Source organism: Ornithodoros turicata, chromosome 2, assembly GCF_037126465.1.
Source record: "Ornithodoros turicata isolate Travis chromosome 2, ASM3712646v1, whole genome shotgun sequence".
In the NCBI taxonomy this organism is placed as follows: Eukaryota; Metazoa; Arthropoda; class Arachnida; order Ixodida; family Argasidae; genus Ornithodoros; species Ornithodoros turicata.
This window is the reverse complement of record NC_088202.1, coordinates 29,275,099-29,302,332: the sequence shown is the minus strand read 5'-3', so window position 1 is coordinate 29,302,332 and position 27,234 is coordinate 29,275,099. Positions and strand designations below refer to the sequence as shown.

The following is a 27,234-nucleotide window of genomic DNA, read 5'->3' as shown; positions in this document are numbered from 1 at the left end:
ATGCGGAAAGTGGAATTAAGTGTGTGCTCCGTGGACCATCTTTAGTCATCGCGAAAGATGGGCAGATATTACAGCGGTATCCGTGCTTCGTGCGTTCAATCCGCGAGAACTTGACGTACGACTATGGTCGGGCACCCGTATTTGCGTGAGAAGTGCCAGCAAAAAGGTGTACCACTTAGTGAAGGCAGTGAATTATCTCTCACGGATGAATTGCAGTCTGTGTCGGGGGTCATAACAGGCGAGCAACTCTGTGCAGCTCCTTCATCCTCGTTCGTGTCATCAGCAGCGTCACTGAACTTCTGTGAATGTAGTACCCGTGACGACAGACATTAGGATTTGATTATGTCGCAAGTGTCATCATTATGCACACCTATACATTTACAACACACCCTGCTTTCACTCGTAAGTTAGTATTCATTTCTTTGATTGTACTGCAACTATTGTTTAAGAGCGTACGGAGAAACTATTCCTTACTTAATTGTTGTGAAGAGAGGAAGTAGCAACAGAGCGACGTAAAGGTTAAGATATTTACTGACTAAGGTCTAACGAAGGAAAATCTTAGCAATGAATCCGTGTACTACGAAATATAAACGCGCGAGATCCAGAAACGGTTTACCTCTATCGTCGTCCGTAACACTAGTATTAGATGAGGCAATCAAGCATAGAAGGGCGCGTTCACAACACAAGCCTCAAACCCCAGTTACCAGCTCCCGTGGCGTAGTGGTTAAGGTGATCGCTTGTCGGCGAATGTCGGCACAGTTCCCCTTGAAGTCGGCCCAGGACGCACACTAACCCCTCTGTCCCCCACTCCTTCCTGCTGTTCTCTGTCCACGTTTGTACGCCGCTCATAGCCACAGTTGCTTCGCGGCGCTAACACGGAATAAAAAAAAACAGTTTCATACATCAATTGAATAATGGCAGTAATTCATTGATGGTGCCGCTTCTGCAGCCGCCATTATTCAATTTAATTATCGGTTATTTCTCGTTACCGAACCGCGCGAGCTGCTTATCGCTCAACGACCTTTATTTTGCGTTATTCATCTTGTGTACAACAGTTGGTGGCAGAGTTGTACGTATCGCGTTACTAGTAATTGCGTTACTAGTAATCAATTACTTTTTTCAGTAATATTTTAACGTAATCAATAAACTTTGTGAGCAAGTAATTTTCCAAATAATCCGATTACAATTTACGGTAATCAATTGTAATTGATTACTTCTTTAACCTCCTGTCAACAATGGCAACCCTTTTCAGCAAGCCAATCTGTTCTTTTGTTCCACCACCAGTTCGACTGAAGCAATGACGCAGAGGTCACTGTGACGGCCGTCTCTAGTCCACACGTGTCATACGCACGCATTATTACCACAGTAATATGATACAACCGCGATAATATGATGATATGATAATATTACAACCGCGACCTACTAGAGCAACAGTAAAATAGGTGACTGTATTGATAAACTGTGGGGGCTGAACATAACAACAGTAACAAAACCAAGCAGAAGTTTCGATGTTGTTTTAAATGTATGTTTAAATCTGTTATAAACGCGTGTATGTGTTTTATATGTTGCTTTCAAATGTATTTGTGAATTTCACTTATCATGTATGTTGGTGTCTCATATTAGAATTTGCAACAAGAGCTGCATGGTTGCATTCACTGCAGGCTTGTTGTTCCACAATTTATATATGGCCCACAATTTAAAAGTAACAGGAAATGTAACGCGTTACATTTTTAATCGGTAACGTATTACATTTTTGATGAAGTAATTTGTAACGGTAAAAAATTACTTTTCGTGCAGCAGTAACAGTAACTGTAATCAATTACTTTTTTCGAGTAACGTGTACAACTCTGGTTGGTGGCAAGCAAGTCTTGGGATCTGTTTCTTACAGCATCGTCAACAACTTTATTCTGTCGGTAGTGGGGGCACTGGTGAGGGTGAAGCAGGAGCTTTAAAGCAGGAGGTGCTTAACAAACAGATTGTGTAAGAAGGCACTCGGATTTCTTTTGTCTGTTATTATCATTTGTCAAATTATACCGGTACTTATACTGGACTATCACAACGAAAAAGCTTATTTTCTTCTGTCGTTGGTTTACCGGTTGCTTATCATTAACAACTGACACGTAATTGAATGACGGTGAAACACTTCGAGTCATCACACCGTCGAGTCATCTTTGTATTACTGACTTAGGTATTACTTGGCCGGTTCTGGAAACGGGTAATCGTGCTCGTGCCTGCTTATGACACCTATCACATCCCACAACACCGCTTGGTGACTATTACTTTGGTGGCACACACTCACGCACGCAGTAGCCCACCCATGCTTTCGTAGATCCGAAGCTAAACATGCACATGCCAATCCTGTTTATTTCTGGGATGTTACTGAACGCAGACCATAACTGTCACATAAAGTCTGCCAGTGTCCAAGTAAAAGGTTTAAGCGTATAGTGATATTAAGATGTGCGTGGTTCCACCATACATTAAGGAAGCACTTCCTCATGAACTCAACAATCGACAGTAGCGGCTATAATTCAACGAACTACTGTTCGAAGAACGAACGAGAACGAGGCAGATATGCGTTTCGAACGCAGCAAAGTTAGTGTACTTCGGTACTATCGGCTGGAGTTATCCACCAAGATGTTCGTTAACTTTGTGTAAGGCACCGTTGTAGTCTCGACACATCGAGCAACCCCTTGATGCGAAACGAAAATTTCGTTTTGAATGTCATACAACTCTGCCTTGAGTTCACGCAATATTCTACATTTCCCCTTTGTACGCAAAATATAAATACCGTCAGTGAACATTGCGCTCCACCATTACCTTCACCTTTCTTCATTAGCTTTACCTTTCTGAATACCATAGGACTTCGATCCTTATTATGAAGGGGCTCATTACTTCATTCCTCGCATCACCACCAGCAATGGGGTAGAGTATTCCCCCTGGCGATGAAATTCCCCAACCATTCATCATCTCACAATAAAGTTGTTGTTGTTGTTGTTCGCGCTCCACCAAGTTAAGTAAGAAGCGGCAAAACTGCATAGTTTCATTTTCTATTTGTGTGTGTGTGCGCGCGCGTATAATTTAGAGATTTCTCGAAAAGTAAGTGAGTGACGTCTTTGGGGTTAAAGTCTCTCTCCTAAGGCAAAAGCGTTCCGGCTTTTCACACGACGTCTGCCATCGGCTGTGATGAGTAGCGGAAGTCGATATTCGAGGATGAATTGTAGATTGCGCACTCTATGACGATTCTGCTGCACTTATGGAGAAACGATCTTTGGAGAGAATGCAGTGCGTGACACGTGGATTGCAATCGCATAAATTGGCTAAGAGCATGAAGAGGCGAGATTTAGTAAGCAGTGGCACTTCAAAGCACTCTCATAAGTGCAACAGTTCCTAAACCAGACAGGGTCTATAGACTGGTGTGTAATGGAAGAGATTCCCGGACACCTGAAATATGTGTTTTATACGACATCTTGCTATCGGTTAAGCAGGCACAAAGTCACGTCAGTTATCACCCACTTGTCAGCTATTTTAGAGCAACAGCTGTTAAGGGCTCAATCTCGTGAAGGTACCCGCATGTCGCATCGCCGAAAACCGTTCTCTCCCTCGGTGCGAGATGAAGTGAAATAATAACGCCACCGTCCTCAGCCGGGATTAAACCAGCCAAGCCAACACGCTACCGACTGAGCTAACACGGCCGACTAGGAAGAAGAAACAAGAAAAAGCAGCGTGATACAGACTGCTCATTTCTGAGGGTCACGCTGGCTGTGACGTCGTCAGCGGTAGGATAGCGGATCGTACTGTGCACTTTGGCGTCTGCCGTTCCTGTGCATTGCACGCGTAGCGCAAACAGCTAGCTACCAAACAACGCCAACTCCAAAATAGTTGGGTGCAATGTGATTAAAAGAAACTCATATGGGGTAACATTTTATGGTTTTCCGTGGAAAGCTGAGCAACAAAGTGAGGTGCAACGCGTGTCCAACTTGTTCTCTATACGTGACGTGGTTACATAATTATTTACACCATTTATCTGTGAATACTGGTTAGCCTGTGGCGGCCCGTGTGTGATGACGAAGACGTGCCTCTGCTGTGTCCTGTCCCTGAGGCCCGGCAGTTCTACCGGCACCGTCCTAGCGTGAGGCCACGACCATCTGCCCACTGGGACATTCCATCATCGCAGGTCAGGACTCATGTAGAGGAACACAAACCTCCTCTACATTTGGTGACCCAAACGATAACATCTAGTTCGGCGTAATTCAACCCAGTACCATCCCAAATTTCTGCAAGTACAACTCCGAAGCCATCTCCGAAGGTACGGTGCATCGTTCTGCCGAGGAATCGCTAGGCGACGACTTCCATCCACCGCGGCTCCGCTCGTCGCAACGCCCGGCCGCGCAGCACCATGGTTCTACCCACCATACTCATCTACCCAGCTCACGTCGCCATGGTCGCACACGTCACGTCGCCGCACGTTTCGTGATGGCACTCCTCGGGATTCCACCAGCGGCACCTTCCCGAGCATCAAGCTCCTGTACCGGTCGCGGTATGCCGCTGTCGACCGCACCACCGCATCTGCTACGCTAGCTGTCTAAGAACCCTGCCCGCCTCACCTTCCCACCAGACTTCCATAGAAGATGCTGGCAGCCCATCCAATTGCGATCAAGAGGCACGGGACCAACGTTCCAACGGGGACCCGGGCGGAGGCCACCGATTTCTACTCCCGGTCTCCCTGTGCTTCGCGATGGTCCTCCCCGGCACTGTCCTTGGCGACACTACGAGCTCACCGCTCACGAACCGGTCGCGGTTCTGTCGCCCCGTCCTGCATTACGTTCTGCCTACCTGCCTATTCTGCTCTCCGCTTCGGCCCGCCCCTGGAACCCTTCAGGCCAGCTCTTGTGCGCACCGTTCATCCCGCCACTTCTGCCCACTCAGCACAAGACGAAGACCAGCCGTCCCTGTTCCATGTGTCGCCCGTCTTCCTCCTCATGCATCGACGCGGACCGCAACCGCTAGCGGCAGTTCTACCGGCACTGTCCTAGCGTGAGGCCACGAACATCTGCCCGCTGGGACATTCCATCATTGCCGGTCAGACTCATGTAGAGGAACACCACCTCCTCTACAAGTCAACCAGGCTGTTTCATAGTTGTGGGTAACTATAAAATATTTCGTTTGTAAAGCGAAGTGTGACGACCACAGGCACACTGTCTAAGCCCTGTGCTCTTCCCCAACAAGCTCACACTGACCGCATCAGCAACAGCTTCGAGACGTGCCGGATGCACAATCTTTGCATTTTCATTATTTTCTTCCTTTTTCTTTCCCCTCAATAAAATATCAAGTCTACCTTGCGTTTGACTTGCCTTTGGTTTAGTTCTTCGCATAAGCGCATATCCCCCCACACAAACATAAAGAGAGGATGTCTCAATTGTCTGTTGTGGACGCATGATCGTGCATAACGTAAAAGATGACTTACTGTTTGACACTGATTCGCGACCTTTCAACTTCATCACCCCTCACAGAGCGAATCATGGCAACAGTATTTGTCAAAAATATATTTCTAGTCCGTTCATATCACCACATAACATCATGGCTGCAAAATAGTTCTTGTGTGTAGCCTCCAAGATTGACAAAAGATTACAAATGTAGGCAGGAACTTACTGTCAATAGCAGATATTCATTCTTCAGATGCTATTGATGAGATACATTTGAAGTATTTTTATCAACGTGACTCCACACTGGTTGACCCACTACGCTACCTTTTCTCTCGTATCTTTAGTAGACAGATATTGTTAATATTGTGTAGTAAAAGACGGGTTCTGAATAAAAAAAATAGAAGAGAAAGTCCGGTCGGCTAGCTGTACAGCGAACAGTCGGCTGCCTCCAGTTGGCAGCGGTAGGTGTTGGAATCTTCCAACAACCTTCTGAGGATACTTTCCACGTTCAGCTCCCATGTGAATGTAGATATTGCCTCGCCATCTTCTTTCCAAAATGCACCTGACAATGTTTTGAGGACGTGTGACATATTTGTCACATAAGAGTGCATTGTATACCAACTGCGCCTGCAACCGCCGAAACAGTAAGGGATGCAAAATGTAAGGCGCCATCTCCCGTAGACAGCAACGAATACGCCTGCCATGTGGGTTATGTCGTGAATAGTGAAGGAGGCTCAAGGTGTGAAGCATTAAAAAGTTACGCACTGCAGTACAACATAAATCTTTTCCCTATACGCATGCTTAACGCGGCATAATGATCATACAGTTGCTCACCCAACAACGTGACGTTCAAATATTGATAAACAATTATAGCAAATAACATCGCGTGTCTACAAACACACACGCGAAGCATATGCACCGTGCCCGTTTAACTTCCTTTGTAGTACAGCCCTATGTGCATGCTGAGTATAGTTTTTCCTTATGTAAACTAGCCATTATTCTGCTCAGTCGCAATACGATTCACGTATATGTTGAAGGCACAGCGACACTGATGAAGGCACAGTTACGGCTAGTGTACACATCGAGAGGAGGGCGCCGTCGACATACAATAGTTTCCAAACGTGTTATCCAGCAGCAATGGCAACAAGCTCAATTATTTCTCTGCGTGTTATGGCCTAAACCGGAAACATTCCCCCTTTAATGCGGCTCCGACTTGTGTGCTGCATCGCCCACTTGACATAACCAACATGGCCGTCAAAGTTCATTGTTGCAAGAGATCTGAACAATTTTGCATATCCCCTAAAGGACCGATTTAATTTGTGAGAAAATTCAAGCACCAAAGACGTATTCAACGAATTATTTTGTCAAGGATAGATTAAAACTGGCCGCAACGTCCTTTATTTTTCTTAATGGACCTCTACCCGAGAAACGTCATCATGACGTTGGTAGACAGACTGAAACCGAAACAAATCTGAACGGGAGGGCTGGGTTCCACGAATGGGCAATTGTTCGAAAATGGTTAAAAATTGGGCTGTTCGGTACAGCATACTTTAAAAGCGATAAAACCCCGTTCCCCTTGTTCCCCGGCACGGGGGTTTTATCGCTTTTAAAGTATGCTGTACCGAACAGCCCAATTTTTAACCATTTTCGAAACTTGTTCCCCGGCACGGGGGTTTTATCGCTTTTAAAGTAGGCAATTGTTCGCTGCCTCCTATTGAAAGAAAAGTAGGACCGAAGGTCGCGTCCCTTTCAGGGACCATCGCAATCCCCTCAAGACCGTGGCTTTCGGACATAACCGTGTTCGCCCCTATTTTCCAGCGTAGTTCAACCCACCCAAATTGGTGGTGCCGTCGAACATTATGACGTCATTTATTTACAAACAGGGAGAGGTCTATTGCCTCCTCCGAAATAGACCTGTGCGCCGCCGAGTTGCCGCACGCGGGGGCCGCCGCTGGCGCCAGCCCGGCGCGCCAATGCGCTTCATCTAGTCTGAGGGTTCTGCATACTAAAGTTGTCCAGTAACTTAATCCAGTTGTAGAGTTCTGTTCTTGTGGCAGCGTGTCAAACAAGCAGCCGCAGAGATGGATGGCATATCTTTTAAAAAAATACCATGCAGTTCTGCTTTTGTGGAATAGCTAACTGCACGAGTTTATGCGCTCGGTCGATCTTCGCAAATAACCAGGCGATTACTGCGTACTGCGTACATACCATGTTAGATACCGTTCGGCCACTGCAATCTATGGCCATATGGCATGCGCACGGAGTAGAAACAACATAGATGGGCATGGGTTAGTATTTGCATTCTCGCGCCGCTGACGACGCCACCGTCGCCGGTCAAACTGCCGCCGGCGCACAGATCTACTCCAAAACACCGTCTTTCGCCACCCTGTGGTGACAATGCTGCTCCTATACTCCCACTTCTGGCAGTTCGGATGCCTTTGATGTTATAAGCGCACCTATCCCAGCAAACTGTTGGTCATATTTTATTGCAATGTGTCGTTGCCAGGGGACAGCACTTGCCGTTTTAGTTTTTGTGCTCGCGGATCTCGAGACATGCCATCTCGTTTTTCTATTATCGGCTCACTTTCGTTCGTGGCCTGTCTCATTAAACGAGCCTGATCCCCTCGACTCCGAGTCTGCGTCCCTGTTTGCTTCTACCGCCTTGCGGCTCCTGCACAACAGGTTATGGGCCCAGGACACCTAGGACTGTGACTCGACGACGACTGTCACTGACCAAGCGCATCTTTGCGGAGAAGCAAGTGAGAAGTTGGGACCAGGAGAGCGGCGGAGAGACATGGCGCTCTCAGACGATAGCGCTCTCAGGATACCGAAACTGACTTCGGAAAACTATCACGCTTGGGCGATTAGAGCAAAAGCAGCGCTGGTGCAGAAGAGCTGTTGGGAGGCAGTGGACCTCACATTCCTCTTCCTCGTGGTTGAGGACAGTTACTTGGACGATATCGGGGCCTGTACCTCCGCCAAAGCCGCATGGGATATTCTGCGGGAGATCCATACGAAGTATGGTCTACTACATATCCTCCAACTTCTACGGGACTTCGTCAACGTGAGGAAGAAGCGCGAAGAACCGATGAAGGAGTATTTGAGCAGGCTAATGGGTTTGCACAGAAAACTCTCCAATGGAGGCTACGCATTTACGGACAAAGAAGTTGCCTTAGTGATGCTAATGGGTTTGCCAGAAGCTTACGAACCACTCATTCTCAAACTCGAGCAAGACGAAGCCACGCTCACAACTAAAGAGGTCAAGGCAAGGCTACTCGTCGAGGAAAAGAGAAAACAGAGGCGCGACGAAGAGCACGTTTCAGAGACGGACGAAGATGCGAAAGCTCTTGTGTCGAAAAGCAAGTTCAGACCCAGGTACAGAAAGTCTAAGTACGACTCCAAGACTGAGAGACCTTCTGAGCATACGCCCGGAGGACGCCGCGATGGGGCAAAACGTCATGTGAGATGTTTCGCGTGCGGAAGATTTGGGCATATCGCCAGGGACTGTGAAGAAGGTGACCGTGATGACCGTAGAAACCAGTCTCAAGAAAATTTCAACGCATCACGGGCGAAGAAGGCATCCCACAGGGCGCTATCCGCGAAGAAGGGAGGCATGAAGGAAAGTTATATCTGGTACTTAGACAGCGGAGCCACAGACCACATGACATCGGACAGGACGAAGCTCACAGGATTCCAGGAATACTCATCAGTAGTAGAAGCCGCCAACAAAGAGGCGATGGAAATTCTAGGCAAGGGCGAGGCGACCTTCAAGCTCCCAAAGGAATGTGGTGGAACAGTGGTCACACTGAAAGATGTGCTGTATGTACCGGATCTGGACGGTAACCTCCTATCCGTCGGACGGATGGAAGAACGTGGATATAAGGTCATATTCAATCAGGGAAGCTGTGAGGTGAGGGACCAGAACAATGAACTCATTGCATCCGCATCGCGGAAGGGAAGGTTATACAGAGTAGAGGAAGAGAGGCCTGTGCTGAAGCTAGCCAAAGCGGCGGACTACGCACTATGGCACCGTCGACTAGGACACCTTCACCAAGAAGCCGTGCAAGAACTTTGCGGAGAAGTTCTGCATAGAGACGAAATATGCTCCACGTGCGTGCAGGGAAAGCAGCGAAGAAAGAGCTTCATATCCAGTAGCGGTTCTTCGTCTCGTACTGGAGTACCTTTGGAGCTCATTCATTCGGACGTCGTGGGGAACATCACTCCAACGTCCAAAGGAGGGTCTAACTACTTCGTGACGTTTATCGACGATTTTTCGAGGTACGCAGTCGTATATCCGATGAAGAGCAAAAATGAGGTGTTGGAGAAGTTCGACGAGTACCGACGAATGGTAGAAAATCTCCACGGAACCACCATCAAAGTCCTTCGCAGTGACAACGGTGGAGAGTATACGGGGAAGCAATTCTGCCAATACCTGGTGAAACACGGCATTCGACGACAGCTCACCGTGCCTGGAACACCACAGCAGAACGGAGTGGCCGAAAGGTTTAATCAGACGATCTTGGACATGACTCGATGCCTGCTGATCGAATCAGGCCTCACCAAAACACTATGGGCGGACGCTGTTGTTACGGCAACATACCTACGCAACAAGTGTCCATCAAAGGCTGTAGGGGGTCTTGTGCCAGAAGTGTTGTGGTCGGGAAAGGAGGTCAGCATCGATCACCTGAGGGTATTCGGATGTAAGGCCTGGAGCGCACAGAGTCGGCGACAGCAGAGAGCAAAGCTGGACCCAAGGGCAATTGAGTGCATTTTCCTCGGCTACCCGGAGGGCGTCAAGGGGTACAAGATTTGGGACCGGAAACGCGACAAATTCTTTGTGAGCCGTGATGTTGTCTTCGACGAGAACTGTTTCCCGTACGGTGGTAGACCATGTGGAGAAGAATTTCCGGCACCAGACGACAATGAAGAGGCGCCCACCATGGTCGATGGCACGGAGATCCTCAGCAATCTGCATGACGAACTGCAAGAGATCCCAGAGGTGACATTTACATTTGAAGCACAAGACGAGGGGGAGACGAATGAGGCAATAATTCCCGTGCTGCAACAAGACGAGCCGTCAACCTCAGGAGTACCAGGAGTACCCGAAGAGCGAGAACAACCCAATGATCTTCAGATGCCGAGGCGCTCCGAGAGACTAGCGTCGAAGCCACGCCCAAACTATTGTTGCGTTGTAAAGCGAAGCGACTCCATCCCCGATCCAACTACCGTTGAGAAAGCACTGTCTATGCCGGATAGTTCGGAGTGGCGAACAGCAATTGAGGAAGAGCTGGACAATCTAAAACGCAATGGGACCTGGGAGGTTGTACCAAGACCAAGCGACAGACGAGTCGTAAAACGTAAATGGATATTTCGTAAGAAATATGACAAGAATGACGACTTGGAGAGGCATAAGGCGCGGACATCATGACAAAGGCTCTAACGGGCAAGAAAACTCATCATCATTGTGAACGTCTTGGCCTACATGAACTCTTGCGTGTGGGCTGAAGGTAGCGACGACTCATTGAGGGGGAGTGTTGGTCATATTTTATTGCAATGTGTCGTTGCCAGGGGACAGCACTTGCCGTTTTAGTTTTTGTGCTCGCGGATCTCGAGACATGCCATCTCGTTTTTCTATTATCGGCTCACTTTCGTTCGTGGCCTGTCTCATTAAACGAGCCTGATCCCCTCGACTCCGAGTCTGCGTCCCTGTTTGCTTCTACCGCCTTGCGGCTCCTGCACAACACAAACACATATGGTTCACAGATCATCCCGTTTTTTATCTCACGGCCTCATCGGGATGAGTTGATCGTCGTCCCCCGGATCTCCGGGAGCGAGCAATAGGAAATCGTCCCATATTATATCCCTGTGAGAGCTGCCTGCGAGAATGCAGACGCCGCGAAACCTTCGCGCCTCCAACTGCGCTTGCGCGGTACGCAACTGCTGCTGCATTTCGTAACTTTACTACGTGATCCTTAATATGATCGCTACCGAAAACGATGTAAAATTTATCATTCTTGATGTTTTCGCATAGCAACATCCAGTATTTTGTGGTTTTAATAAAGATACGCGGCTTGCGCTGCTTCTAGGCGACCAGTGGGAGCGAGGTTCAAACGTTCAAACCGATAGCAAGCTCATCCGGGTTTCAGGCTGGAGGTGTTACAATTGTGAGCGAGTTTCGGAAGTCCATCATTTGCCACTGTGCGGAGCTAAGATGGCTACTAGCGGCAAATGTTCATTTGTTTGACTGCTTGTGAGTGTAGCTGGGAGAAAAGACACCACTCTGGAACCAGACTGTACGCTGAGGTGCCAAAAAATGCGGGTGCCATCACGCACATTTGACGAAATGTCAGTGTCCCCATGTGTGAGAGCCTGTAAGCAATACGTTCCGTAAGGTACAGCGGCGAATGTAACAATGTGACGGCAACGAGGGTAGCTGGTACCCTCAGTCAGGGCATGATGATACGAGTAACAGCGGTCCAATGCTCTTGGAACATGGAGCGTTTCTATCCTGCAGTTCTCAAACAAGTGGTTCGCATGTCAGGGACATTTATCAAGACGCTCCCGGTGAAGCCACAGACGGAGAAATACATGTGTTACACCAGCGAGGTTCAGATACGGCTCATTTGAGCAACGCTTGTATATGGAACAGGCGTTACCGATCGCAAAGTGCCGATGACTAAAGTGCATGGACGCTTGTACAGGTGTTCATTCAGAGTGCAATTCTGAAGGATGCTCTCCACTGACATACATGGACTTGAGCAACGTTCAAGGTAAATTAATCTTTATTACCACAACTTGGGAAGCGTTGAGTCAGTACAGTGTTCTTTGTAGAAAATTCTGTCACGCAAACTTCTGCAGCACGACTGTTTCCCCGCACTGAGAGCCCTGGCCCTTGTATGTCAAGTGAGTCACTGTTACAGAACACGATCACTCTTTGTTGAAAATAGGAGAAATGCTGTCACGCTGTCTCTGCTGCAGCATCGAAAAGCGCAGACCAATCCAGGATGTGCCGTACGCCTCCATCTATATGTGGCAACCTTAGTCTCACCGTATGATTCATTCCACTGTTTCGTGGCGTTGCATTGAACGTGTTGTACTTTAAAGCCGGTAAAATTAAGGCATTCATCATGCAGTGAATGAAGTTGGGCATCCGGACCCTAAATTTCCCATCGGGGTACGCAGAATTATGTATTTCCAACCATACAAAACGCTTTTAAAAATGCTTTCAGCGTGGTCGGCAAACCAATCCAACCGAAATTTCAGAACTGCTGGATGACCTTGACACTCTATGCGCTTTATATCGCTTTCGACATTGTCACACAGAGTCCCATACAGTCCGCCAAGTATACAACGATGCAGTGGCAGACGAGGGAAATTGATGAGCGTCTACTTCAGCCAGTGAGGCAGTCAGCCCAGCTGTCTCAGTCCCACCAATAAGGCAACCAGACGCACAAACTTCACAGTATGGTATGCCAATAGAGATGCTCCCAAACGATATTGTGATGCGTTGATTGCTGTATGGTGAACTAACTGCAAAACAAACCGTTCCAGCTGTGCGTATCCCAAGCAGAAATCAAGATGAGCGGCCTCTCCCCCGTACTGCTGAAGTGTATATCCTGCACATGGTAGGAACAGTTTCCTGTAGGTTAGAAGTGCATTGCATATCATAATTCCGTAGTCAGCATCATAAAAAAGAAAAAAAGGGACGCGTACTCTACCAAGCTCACGATTCCCTCTGTCATTAATTTATTTCCTTTTGTTTCTCCCAGATATTCTGCGTGAGTAGCTGGTGCTCTTAACGAGTGCCTACATCTCCATTTTTCTTCTTTTTAATTTCATTCATGTTCCACATATTTCCAAAAACACTCTGTACTCGTGAAACAATCATGTGCTTTGACGTAAAAGATGTCATCTCCTGTTTAGATGCCAACATCTTGCGCACGGCAGCGGAGCAGATGCTTGGCACATCGGTCACAGATACGCAGCTTTCAACGTTTCCCTTGATTTTGTGGCATATTGCATCTTTTGTACGTTGTTTCTTCTTCTAGGTCTTAGGGTGTTAATAGGTGCTTCTCGAGGTCCGTCTCAGGAGATCTTCCCACATCGGAAGTAAATACCTCCACTTTGCTTCTTTGCTTCCAGCGAAAGCGCACAAAGCAATTTATATCACTTACGAGGGTGCTTCCATAAGTTTCCGGCCCGAGGTAGAAAATGCGCGCGAATTTGAAAATGCGATTAAGGACGCGTGGCGCCATCTGTTGGAGGGCCGGAGCACCACCCTCAACCCTCTCCATGCTTTTGTCGGTTGGAGAGCGGCATTCCAAACAGCCAGGGTGCACTCTTCAGTTAAAATGGAAAAAATCGAGTACCGTGCTGTGATAAAATTCTTGACAAAAGAGGGACTTTCGCCTAAAGAAATTAAAGTGCGACTGGACAACGTGTACAGGGAAGCCTCTCCGTCGTACACAACGGTAAACAACTGGGCTGAGCAGTTCTGACTGGGGCGAGAGTCCACTGAAAGTGATCCACGCGATGGTCGTCCAGTGGAAGTGGTGACACAACAAAATTTGTCTCTTGTCGAGGAGGAAGTGCTGAGCGACAGGCATCTAAAGGTGAAGGAAATCTCAGAAAGGCTGGGGCTTTCGAAGACAACCGTTTTTCGCATAATCGGCGAGGGCCTTCACATGAAAAAGGTCAGTGCGGGATGGGTGCCACGACTTCTCTCGTCAGTTCAAAAGCAACAGCGCGTCGTCTGTGCCAAAGAGTTTTTGGAGCTCTGTCAAGAGAACGAAGAAGGAATATTGAAGTCAATTGTCACAGGGGATGAGACTATGGTGCTCTACTATGATCCCCTTTCGAAAAAGCAGTCGATGGAATGGCGCAAACCAGGAGAAGCACCCCCAAGAAAAGCCAAGGTCACACAATCCACAAAGAAGATCATGGCAACAATATTTTGGGATTGTCCTCCTCATCGACTTCAAAGAGAGGAACACCACAGTGAATGCGACTTATTATGCTTCACTTCTGCACCGACTGCAAGACACCATCAAGGAAAAGAGGCGCGGCAGGTTGAGTCGAGGTGTCCGGTTGCTCCAGGACAATGCCCCTGTCCACACGGCTTCTGTTGCCAAGGCTGCACTGAAGGAGTGCGGTTTCGAAGAATTCCACCACTCACCCTACAGTCCAGACTTGGCACCGAGTGACTACTTCCTGTTCTCAAACTTGAACAGGGATCTCAGAGGATGGATATTTCAAAACGATAGTGAGGTGCAAGAGGCAGTTTTCCAGCATTTTGCGGACAAAACTTCAGACTATTTTTTCAAGGTTATAAGAATGTTGGTTGAAAGGTTTCAAAAGTGCATCGAAGTTAAGGGTGACTATGTCGAAAAGTGATACACTTGTTTCGTCTCTATGACTATTAAAAGTTGGTCGGGCCGGAAACTTATGGAACCACCCTCGTACTTTAGCCTTTACAGCTCAAGTGCTCAGAATGGTGCATACCATGAAGCTTATTCAGGAGTACCACACCGCGTGGCTTGACCTCATGTTGGCCAAGTTAACAACGGCACCAAGGGAAGGACTTGCAGAAAATGACATCTTCAGGAAGCCATTCTAATATCGTCAAGAGCTTCTGCGATTCGATGTCTCTCTTTACCATCACAAAGGCTATAATTGATACGTTCTGCACAATCGCACGCATACTCCACGCGCATTGTCTACATGTATTTGGGATAAGGTTGTGCGTAAAGTTCTGTTTTCTTCAGTTGTGTAGCGCATGGCTTTTCTTAATGTTGCGGGTGCACGTTCTTCTGAGATGCGGGGGCAGTGACGAAAGGGACACCATAAGACTGATCCTGTTCAACTGATGTCAGATGATGTGGCACAGAACTTAAGTTACCAGGGTCGTGAAGGGAAAAAAAAAACTTCAGCGCTCTCAATCTGGGGCAAGATTGTCATTCGTATGTGCTTTACTCTGCATACTAAAGTGCTTATAACACTCAAATCATCCATTTGCAGCCTTGAAACTGTCTTGTCATGTTCTCATGCATGCGCGAACGACTAGAATGTTGCCCGCTCGAAGGTTCATCCAGTGTATAAATTTGTGGATGGATTATTTACCTCCTGTAACCCTGTTTTCTCTCGTGGGGTTCAATATCCGCGGTGGTACGTAATACTTACATGAGTACTACAGTAATAATAAACTTGTTATTAATATTGTTGTAATAAAGTAATTGCAGGTAATAAAGTTGTTGTTCTTGAGTACTACATCCACTCTAGCACGATTTTTTTTTTTTTTTTTTTGCTAAAGATCTCTATTGAAAAGAACATTTATGCAGGCGAGTTGCAATGCGATACTTTTTCGCAGCCGAGTAGATATGCTTGCCAAAAGTGCAGAGGGGAGCTATACTGTGATATTTTCTAGAGCATAGTTTATTCAATTGAAGTACTGTACACAATATTTCCTTGTGATCTGACTTGAAACGTTGTTCCTTGAAAGTCTATTATGCGAGGGAAAAAATCGAAATCTTTTGTGATGTACAGTTTGTATCAGCTACATATGATGGAACGAGGAATGCAACAAGAAAGGGCTATAAGTGTTGTATATCAAGAACAGTTGTTGAATGTTTCGAAAAGTAGTATGCTTTGTTCACATATATCTTTTCCTTGAGACAAATTAAGTGTCAATAATTTGTACTATCTCGAATAATTTATTTTTGGGCCGAGCTGGAAGTTAATTCGAAGGTTGTAGGCTGTCTTGAGTAAACACACATTCCATGTGTTTGCTGCAATGCATGCCTTGCGTAGACGATGTTCCCAGCAAAAAGATCGCGAAATTACCCCAATACGAAATAATATCAGAAGTGACAATCTGTTTTGCGCGAGCTTTGTGCGTTTCGATAGAATAGCGTCCATGCGTATGTGAAAAAATGTCCACCTTTTCTGTGGATTTCCAGGTTGTAACGCGGTGCATTTTTCTTGAAAAAAGAAAAAAGGTGTACTTTGACTGAGAGACGGGGGTAGATGTTTCTCAACGCAGTCTAAACCTTCTGGTTGACACATCGAACCTATATCATAAGTGAAAAAGTTTGCTTTGTTATCCCTAAGTTATTTATTAGCAGCATTGAAGGAAAAAAAACGGGTAGGCAGATCATGCTGTTAACAAGGTTCAGCAGCTGCTGTTCGCGTAGAAGCTTCGCTTGTTTTAAAACCGTGGTTCATATTAGCTGGGACACCCTCTATACAAATATTCCTCAGTTTGCTGTTCAGTCCTCGCTATTACTATTTTCTCTTCCGAGAGAGGAGAGAAGTTTGTGAATGTGTTTGTGAAGCGAGGATAGGTAGAACCTTGCACCTCCACTGTGTTTCAGAGGTTTTTCCAACAGTGTGTTTAGTACTCTCGTTTGTAGTACGTGTTGTGTACAAGGCCATTTGTGCTTAGGAAATAAATATGTCTTACTGATATTCGAAAACAGTAGTTTCAGTGCTCTTCGCCATTCTGAGCCCCGGCAGTGGGCGGGTAGCGGGAGGAGGGGCTACCGCGGTCTCTCGGCTGCACGCATGCTTCACTGCAATACCTCAAAAGACGCACGCGGTATCATCCCAGCTTGATCGCTCGGGTGATCCGTGGAAGGCTTGCAGGGACGTTACTCGGGTGGCCAAGTTGTGCGTTTTTCGGAGTTTTTTCGGGGATTGGCATTCCTACAGAGAACGAACGCATCGCCCCAATGCGATCGGCGTTCATCGCAGGTATGGATTTTGGTTTGTTGGGATACGATCGACTATCCATCTCACGCATTCGTACACCACACACTGACTTCGTCACTTGGCGTCTTACCGCTGACGACAAAGCACCCCGCAGAGGGCGCAGAACGCAAGGCGCCATCTATGCGGTTGTACGGGGCCTATAACAGCAGCGGAGACAGTATTGTGTGTGTGTGTTAGGAGGAGAATAGCGGCATTGTCGGCCGTCCTAGGAAGTGTACGCCTTCAGGAGAGCGTCGAGCACTTCGCTTTGCACAAACACGCGCGGCACCCGCGTTCGCGACAGACGAGCTCATATAGAAAGCTATGAGCGTATCGTAATGAAACAAGAGAACTATGCATATGGAGGAAATACTACGGAACTACCTTAACAGCTCTATCGCTGTGGTTGATTTGATGCCACTGTGACTTACATTATATCTATCAATTTTCTTTTACGCCTTCGTTTTCAGACTTTTCCACCGCTAAGTATTAAGTTACCTTAAGATTTGCACGCTACGCATTTGTGCAGCTTTTCTTTTTCGTGAGACGACCGCAGCATGGTGGCTCCACCAAGCTGGAGCGACACGTCCACAACATTAAAAAGTGACAGCTCACCGACCGCTTGGGAATGGAAAGGAGATGGGAATGAAACAGCTACGCGTGGGTGCACAGTGAAGTAGTTGATAAACGAGTATTCAGTGAATAAATCCATTATAGAGTAGCGAACCATCCATTTTAATGCACTGCGACCACTTCATCACGCAGGCTGCAATGAAATACAGATCATCGTCGTGGGCGAGTCTTCTGAAGAACTGGACAAGGTTGGGCTAACATGCCGCACGCTACCCAGCTCGGGCTACGCATGTCGAGATGCCGTAAATAAAACTATGTTCTATCACGATCCTCACACCAAGAAATGCACACCATTCACTTTCCTTGGATGTGGTGGCAACAGCAACAAGTTCGACAGACGTCACCAATGTGAAAGGTTCTGTAGAGGTAAAATCAAAACGCACGTCATATTTTCAGTTGACTTCATGAAGTCTCGCTCATGTCTTGCTTATCCGGACACCTCGATGGCGACGTTCTGTCCAGATGTCGAATTTTCGGATAAGCAAAAGAAGTCCAGAGAACCGTTCACCTGCCGTCAAACCAAGGGAAAAGCTCTTTCTAGAGACCTAGGATCCTAGATATTCGCGGTTGTTCTACTTGCGATTCCAAAGGGTCACAGAGAGACCTGTCCTATTTCCGCAGAGTGTCGTAAATCGTAGACTTGCCGACATTAATGACAGGACCTTCCTCAGCCGAAGTCAGCAGACTGCAAACATTTTGTTTTTGAATAACTGATGCTCGCACGCCGGCTTTTTGCGCGCCGCAGATATCGAACACCTGTTTCGCCTTTCGGATGTCATTTCTGCTGTCGGTAGTCAAAAGTCTGCAGTGTCTGTCCTGAACCTAGCCAGTAACTGACCAGAGAGGAGCCAAAGGGAGAATAAAAAAAAAGAGTGCACGGAAAGCTTTCCACGGGGATGACGTCATTGACACATTTCCATATAAAGGAGTCAAAATAACATTAGTTGTAATAATGTTTTTCCTAAAACCGCACGTTCTGGTACGGATAAATAATTCAGGACAACTAAATAAATAGCTAACGGCAGCGTATCCATTTCCGGCAACGCAGATCGGGCAACGGGTTTCCGGACGGTTCGTCGTTACGGATAAATGAGAGAGTACCGCACTTCGAAAAACTTATCGCGGCTCTATTTTGCTCTATTTTAAGAAAAGCTAGAGGACACGTGTGTGTACACGTGTGTCTTTTACGTGTCCTCAAGCTCAAGTGTTTCTTGCACAATGAATCTTCAACGGCTATTCGCCAAACTCAGTTAACTCAGCTCTGTTTTTCTCGCTTCTCTTTTTCTTCTAGTAAGACCCGAAGGTCGTTGCGGAGAAGTGAAGGACGAAGGGAATTGCAGGGCATTGCTCCCAAGATTTTACTTCGACTGGGAAACATGGCAATGTCTCAGCTTTAGCTACGGAGGATGTGAAGGCAACGACAACAATTTCAAAACACGAGAAGAATGCCAGCGTATATGCAAACGTATGTGCGTTCCACCCACATCAAATGTGGAACTCTTTTTGGGAGGAAGCCTACTGGGGCCCACACAATACATTCTTAAACCAGCAGTATAGCCGCGGGAACATAGGGTCTTTTCACATGGCGTCAAACGAACCCGTTTGGCGACCATGGTGGTGGTCACTTTTTCGGTGCAACTGCCGAGCATTGAACGAAGCCTTGGATGGTGTTTCGGAATCCGGTTGCGTCCATACCCTTGTTTTATCCCTAAGACACTTCGATCGTCATTGTCGATCTCGCATTTTCTTTTATGAAAACTATGGTTGTCGCATTTAAAAATAGCGCAGTTTGTTATCTTTGAGTGCCGCTACCACGAAAAGTGACCATCTGTGGAGTAGCATACGAGCATGCCACTCCACTGCCACGTCACATTGTGACGTAGGTGAAAACTCCCTATACAACATTCACTAGTTGGTTGTAGCTCCGAGATGATGCTGAAGGCTGGGACTGGGAGTCGGTGGGTGATATAAGCGAAAGGAGAATAAGAAGTAATAAGTATAACCCGAAGAAAAGGCATTTCATCGCCTGAAACACGCAAATTTATGAGAAACGTTAGAAAGAATTTGGGAGGAAAATCCAATAATTAACACAATACGAGCCATGTATGAAAACACCGGGGGTAGGCTACTAGTCAATGGGAAACATATGGACAATTCGGCAAGAGCCTTCAGCTCAAAAGAGGAGTAAGGTAACGTTGCCCTCTTTCTTCCCTGCTGTATGTGTTAGCCTTTGATAGGTTATTACGGGACCTCAACCAATGTGAGGAAGTGAAAGGGGTTGGATTACGTGGGGGTGTACAAAGCAAAATCATAGTCGCTTACGCAGATGATCTCACTATGGTTGTTCAAGACGAACGGGAATTTCAGAAAGCTCTGGAAGTAATGGAAGGATATCGGACAATGAGTGGGGCGAAATAAATAGAGAAAAATCAAAATTGTTATATTTAGGTAGCGAGAAACCGAGCAAAAAAATCCGGGTCTGACTGGTCTGGAAGATACGAGAATTCTCGGCGTCAGGTTTAGTGAGGACGGGGTGTCAGACACCAATTAGATGCGGTTAGGAAAATTAAAGGAAGAGTATATTGCACTGACAGCACGAGCGCAGATTGTCAAAACAATTATGATACCGAAATGGGTATACCCTTTTTTCTCTCGCTTACCTTTCTCCTGAAATGTGCCCGGGGAATTGCGAAAATTTCCTCTCAGATTATTTATGATGGGTAAACGCAATGTCTAGCGCAAGAGAAAATGAAGCCGCCTATTGAAATTGGGAGACTATAGATTTCTATCTTTTTTTTTATGTCTGTGTTAGCGTCGCGAAGCAACTGCTGCTATGAGCGGCGTACAGATTGAGAGAAGACAGCAGGAAGTAGTGGAGGACAGGGGGTTAGTATGTGTCCTGGGCCGACTTCAGGCGGAACTGTGCCGACATTCATTTGGAAAACGCAGGGAAAACCTCGGACAGCACAGCCGGTGACAGGATTCGAACCCATGTCACCTCCCAGTCTCGGCGTGGAAAGCAATCATCCTAACCACTATGCCACGGGAGCTAGCAGATTTCTGATCTGAAACAATTGTTACATGAATGTGCTTTACACGGAATATGTAGGATGTTGGATGGAAAGGACATTGGGCAGCAGGTAGCACGATTTTGACTGGGAATAAACATAATACATTTTGGCCAACAAGGGATACATCACAGGTGTCCAATGTCAGAGAGGCAACAAGCCACTTATGAAGCAGGGAACAACTTTATTAGGAGATGATGGATGTGGAGTTTCATCGCCAGGGGCGATACTGTACCCCATTGCTGATATGAAGCAGGGAAGCACACATTGCTGCAGTTGAAAAGGCTAGACAAGAGCAAAGACTACAGCCGAAGTTCAGTCGCAGAATTATACACAGGTCTGAGGAGGAAAGAAATAGAAAAATATCCATCGAAGATAACAGCGGAAAGTTGCAAAAGAATACATAGTTTCTGGTTAGAAGGCAAAAGAAAATAATTCGCGTGGAAAATGATGGCCTCTGATGATCGCCTCTGATGGCCACTAACTACTTTTACAGTAGTTTAACTATAACTACTAACTACTTCGCGATGGAGTAGTTTAACTAGTAGTTCAACTACTTTTCAGGGGAGGTAGTTAGAACTTGTTTAACTACTGCTATTAATTTTAACTACATCTATAACTACTTAACGCTGTTCATCAACACCAATCACATTCTATAGTGTTCTTGGAGACCTAATAATGAATCACAAGGAGTGATAAAAGTGAAGATTTAGTACTCATGCACTGCAAATTTGCTCTGCACCTCCGTTCTCATCAAACAAGTACCTCAAGGTAAAAGTCGGAAGCACAATCGTGCCGTAAAGCTTGCGGCTAAATCGGAAGTAGTTGACGCCTGCAGTAACCTAACTACTGCAGTTAACTACCTGAAATACTAGTTTAACTAGTGGTTGCCACTACATTTCTGCAAGTACTTGATAAGTACTTTTTAACTACAATAAGGTAGTGTAACTAGTAGTTTAACTAGATGTAGTTAACTACTGGCCATCACTGGTACCGGCATACCTGAATGAATGAATTGAAACTTTATTTTACAATGTAGCAAGTACAATGTGGGAGGCCCAGTGCAAGAAACTGCAAGAAGCAGCTTGTGGTCCTGTGCTAAGAAATTTTTTGGGTTAAGTAGTATTAAGCCCGAATCCCATAACAAGCGACACGCGGCAGATACACGCGAGAAGCAACAAAATCGACGTCACTGCCGCCACACGAGCGTCAAAAAAGCTTTGTCGCGGCTCAATATTTCTGCATCTACTCCCAGTAGATATTTGTAGCATGTCGCTGTGTTCGTTGCCTGTTGTTTGACAAAACCAGCTAGATTTGGCGGCGTGAAACAAGAACTGAACGCGTGGGCAAGGGAGAGGGTGGAGAGGGCAACCAACAAAACTAGCAGACGAAGAAGTGGGCGGGGCGTTGGGTACTTCAACTATGGCGGGCTAGACCCGCCATACTTCAACCGCCCGCCATACTACAACCGCAGCGCCACTGCGTTACGGCGAATATTACATAGCAACTTCATTACAATTTCTCCTCGTTTTGACGAATGAAATACTATTTTTGGTATATTTATGGCAATTTACAACTTAGCTCGAATAAAATAAGCATTGCTTCTTCAAAAACATCATTTCTCGGTGACGAAATGTCGCTGCTCAAATGGACCAGGAAGTCGCGCCATGACCAGACGCGACAGCGACAAATTCTGCAGCGCGTCGCGTGTCGCTTGTTATGGGGTCCGCGCTTTACGTTTGAAGAAGCAGTGGGAAGAAGCGAGTGGGAATACATATTTGGACAGTATTCACATTAATCAAAAGACAACACATGTTTTACATGTTAGTAGCAATTGAAATCACATATTGAGTTTGAGTGAACAGGTGCAGGGTGGTGCATGGTGGTGACTGCTGGGGTAAAGAGCGAATGAGAAATATAATCAGCTACTACGTACGAACTTGGCTTGGGAGGGAGCGGCTAAGGTTAGGTGCAAAAAAAAATCCCAATCCCAGAATAGTGGCGATACGTTTCGAATACATCCGAAACCCCAGAACAGTAGTTGTAATCCTTCCACCATTGTTTCTATGTGTTTTCCGGTGAATTTTCCAGGCGAATGTCCTCCCCGTGAATTCGGCGCAGGAGCCATACTATAACCCCCTGCCTCCCATTACCGGCTTTCCTCTCTCCATCCTACCACTTCTCTACGCCGCTTATAATAACCACAGTTCATTCACACTGCTCATACGGTCTATGAGGAGTTCTGGGCTCGACCACGTCGCGTGGAGCCAGTGTTACGTTCCTGGCTGTACGCACACATCCCGCGCTACCAAAAGAGGCATTCCGACATATCTGCTACTTGCGGACTCCATCCCGCATCGCAGGTTGCCAAATGGCGCTCCTTGATTGAACTTGTCCGTGTGACATTTTCGCCGATTTCCAAGGAGGGAGCACTGCTCGGACTTCTCATTAACTGTGGCAGTGTCTGCCCTAGATCTTAACTTTCGGCCGTCATCATTCCTTCATCTGTTATCGCATTATCTCGTCTCATCATGGCTACAGTCATGACGCAGTCCACATTCGTGAGGCTAACAAAGGCAAGCCGGTTTTCGTCAATACCATCACCACCACCCTGCAGTGCATTACGTCAAATTGTGCAGAAGCTGCTTCACAAATTCGTACCGGATTTTCAGCGTCATTGTCGGTGATAAACGAAGAGTAAAGCGACGTTATAGTTTCGGAATCGTCCGGGACGGATAGAACAGTTTCTTCCTTCGTGAACTTGACATTCAAGCACACTACACATATTATCTAGTTGAGAACAAGGGTGGGACATCGAAATGATGACCGAGTAAGTGTAATAAGGAACAAACGTACTGCTCCTGCGCTAATCTTCCTTGAAGTGCGCAATCCTGTTCACGAACGTGTCAAATGTCAGCGTGCTAACTCGCGAACGCACACTTCATGCGCACGTAAGGATCGCAGCCTGATTATGATTGGACGCGATGAGGACCGTGTGTCAGTTCTACTAAGTTCAGTGCCAGTTCTATAAACGCGTGTCCTTTAGCCATCCCGACCGAAAAATCCATCAAGGCTCCATCAGAAATTCTAATGGTCCGTTAGCATATTTTAATGGACCATCAAAACAGCTTATCGGCAGATTAGTAACCCCTAGTGGTCCAATAGGACTGTTAGTGGACCGGCAAATGCTGTCCCAGAGCCCATCAGGTGGGCCGAATGGCCCCACAAAAAGGCCTGATGGTACCACAGGGGCCCTGACGGCCCAACTAAGGGTCTCTAACTACCCATTAGGTGAAATTAGTGGTCCCACAGGAAAACTTAATGGTACGTCAACGATGTTTTACGGTTGAATAGGTGGTGCCTCATTGTAGATCAGAGGCCCCTAACGGGACATCGGAGATATGGAAGAGCATATAATCGCCAAAACTCTCCATGCAGGACGCCGTAGAGGACAGAACTGCAACAGCTAAGACAGAACCTGCGTCCTGTCCTGTCCTAGTCTTGTCCTTCAGTGGTCCCTTGTGCAGAAAGTTCAATCTGTTATAAAAAATGAGCAACGCTGTAGCCGACGTTCTTCCAGTATATGGTAGCTCGCATTGTCCTGACAGGCCGATAGACCTCCGACCGTCAGGCTACTAATTTCTTATGCCGTCTTACTCATTACGACTCGGAATATTCTAGTATTTTTTTCAAGATGCAGTCGTTCGTGATATGTGATCCCCCTAAAACTTCCCTAAAACTGATCAGCTCTCAGAGATTCAAGCTGCGAACGCCCCAGCGTGTAAAGACAATTAAGCATCGCACGACGCTCGCAGCCTATAAAAGGCATTAAAGGCGATAAAAAAACCGCACCGGGAAACAAACAAAAAGACGACACAACACACAGCCACACTGACGAACAAGATTTTTATTGACAGACCTGCTTAAATAACCTGAGCCAGCAACGCCCTTTTCTGCAAGGTTACCCTTTTACACCCTCAAGCCGGCCTAGTACCTTCATCTTTTCGAAAGCACAATACTTATCAAGGGTCTCTCCTGTGAGGAACTCCTAAGTCCTGTACTTTCGAAAAGATAAAGGCACTACGCAGTCTTGAGGGTGTAAAAGGGTAACATTGCAGAGAGAGTGGTCATGCCGGCAACAGCATGAACGGTGTTGCTTATCGTCATCTGTTGTTCCTAACACAGGTTTTCCTGTTGATATCTTCAACATCTGACGGTTATCATGCTCCGATTGACTTCAGAAGGCTTCGGATCGATTATCTGCATCCCACGTGTGCTGCTCATCAACACTTCACTACGTCTGATTGGACATCTACTGCAGCGACCTCTACGTTGCCGCAGGGCTTAAAAGACCATCCCCACCTCTGCATCTTCAGTGGTCATGCCGGCAACAGCATGAACGGTGTTGCTTATCCTCATATGTTGTTCCTAACACAGGTTTTCCTGTTGGTATCTTCAACATCTGACGGTTATCATGCTCCGATTGACTTGGGAAAGCTTCGGAACGATTATCTGCATCCCAAGTGTGCTGCGCATCAACACTTCACTACGTCTGATTGGACATCTACTGCAGCGACCTCTACGTTGCCGCAGGGCTTAAAAGCCCATCCCCGCCTCTGCATCTTTAGTGGTCATGCCGGCAACAGCATGAACGGTGTTGCTTATCGCCATCTGTTGTTCCTAACACAGGTTAGTTACTATAGCACACATGATAGATATGGGTTCAAATCCAATGACGTATGTTTGCTCTTGCTCAAATGGCCACGAAATGCTTGTCCCTTACTTTTCTTATGTTCTGCTGAAAAAGTGTTGGGTGATTTTGTTGACATCTTTCTCACCTCACTCTTACAACTTGCTGGTGACGTTGAGAACAACCCTGGTCCTTCTACGGATAATAACGCTGCTGTACTTGAACTTCTATTAGAACTCAAAGCTGGGCAGGGTGCTATATTGGCTGACCTGAATACACTTAGGGAGAAGCAGCTAAACACGGAAAAAGCTATATTGGACTTGTCGAATAAAGTTGAGAATGTTGAGGAGAAAAATAAAGAACTTAGTGATACCCGTACAGAGGTTGGAAACCTTGTAGACATGTCAGGATCTCTCCACCTAGATATTGTTTCTTTGCAAAAGAATTTTGTTGATATGGAGAATCAATCCAGGCGATCTAATTTGGTTGTGTACGGGTATATCCGATGTCGCGTCAGAGGCATGGTCTCAGTCTAATATTATCGACTTTTTTTTTACACATTTAGAATCTCGTGTCCATCCTTCTGATATAGAAAGAGCCCACCGAGTAGGTAGACTCCAGAATGGTAAAAATAGGCCTATTACTGTACGCTTTTTGAGGTTTAAACAGAAGGAACAGCTTCTTCGGAAAGGAAGTAAGCTGAACGGCACTCCATTCACTATGAGTGAGGATTTTTCATCCCACACACGATTGCTCAGAAAAAAACTTAACCCGGGAAATACTGCAGCTGAGTCGTAAGGTTAGAAGACATAGAAAGAAACCCTGCAGTAATAGAAAAGACCTGTGCATAGCATTGAAAGAAAAGATAACCTCTGCCAGATCGATGTTACTACTCTACATAATTTCCTCCAGTCATCACCACAAAAGTTCTGGCGGCACATATCTACTTCGTTAACTTCACCAGACAAAGAGTCCCCGTTGATGGATGGCGAAGATGTTGCTGATAAATTTTGTAACTTCTTCGAATCTGCGTTCTCGACTGATAACGGTATCATTCCAAATGAGTGCTTCGCTTCAAGTGTGCCCCCTATGCCTGACATTGACATCTCATTTCCCGGTATTACATCATCCCTTCTTAAACTAGATTCCAAAAAGACCCATGGTATTCCTAATATTTTTCTCCGAAATTATGCGGAATGGGTAGCGGAGTACATGGCGACTATATTTCATAGATCGTATCGCAGCGGTGAGGTACCGTCAGATTGGAGAATAGCTAGCACAATATCTCTGACGAGTTATTGTTGTAAAATATTTGAACGTATTCTTACTACGAGTATGGTTGCCTTTCTTAATGAATACAGTCTGATACACTGCAGTCAGTACGGTTTCCGAAGAGGTTACTCGACCACTACACAGTTAATAGAGGTCGTTCATGATCTTTCCGAGGGTCTTAATAATAAAGCTCAAACTGACATTATATTTTTGGACCTATCCAAAGCTTTCGATAGGGTTTCTCACACTAAATTGTTGCACAAAATTAATCAGTATTTGAAAAATCAGAAGGTCGGCAAATGGTTAGAGGGCTATCTTCGAGACCGTTCTCAATTCGTTACCTATAATAATAGAAACTCTACACTTCATCCATGACTTCTGGTGTTCCCCAGGGGTCAGTGTT

The 27,234-nt window shown here is 46.3% G+C and overlaps 1 protein-coding gene across 1 annotated transcript in view; it reads left to right on the top strand.

Moving 5' to 3' along the window:
* LOC135383281 (carboxypeptidase inhibitor SmCI-like) overlaps nucleotides 1-27,234 on the top strand; it is a 44,003-nt gene that overhangs the window by 14,154 nt on the left and 2,615 nt on the right. Inside the window, exons 2-3 of the mRNA XM_064612803.1 lie at nucleotides 17,934-18,167; nucleotides 19,093-19,266. Coding sequence (XP_064468873.1) covers nucleotides 17,934-18,167; nucleotides 19,093-19,266 — 408 coding nt within the window. The remainder of the gene's footprint in view (nucleotides 1-17,933; nucleotides 18,168-19,092; nucleotides 19,267-27,234) is intronic.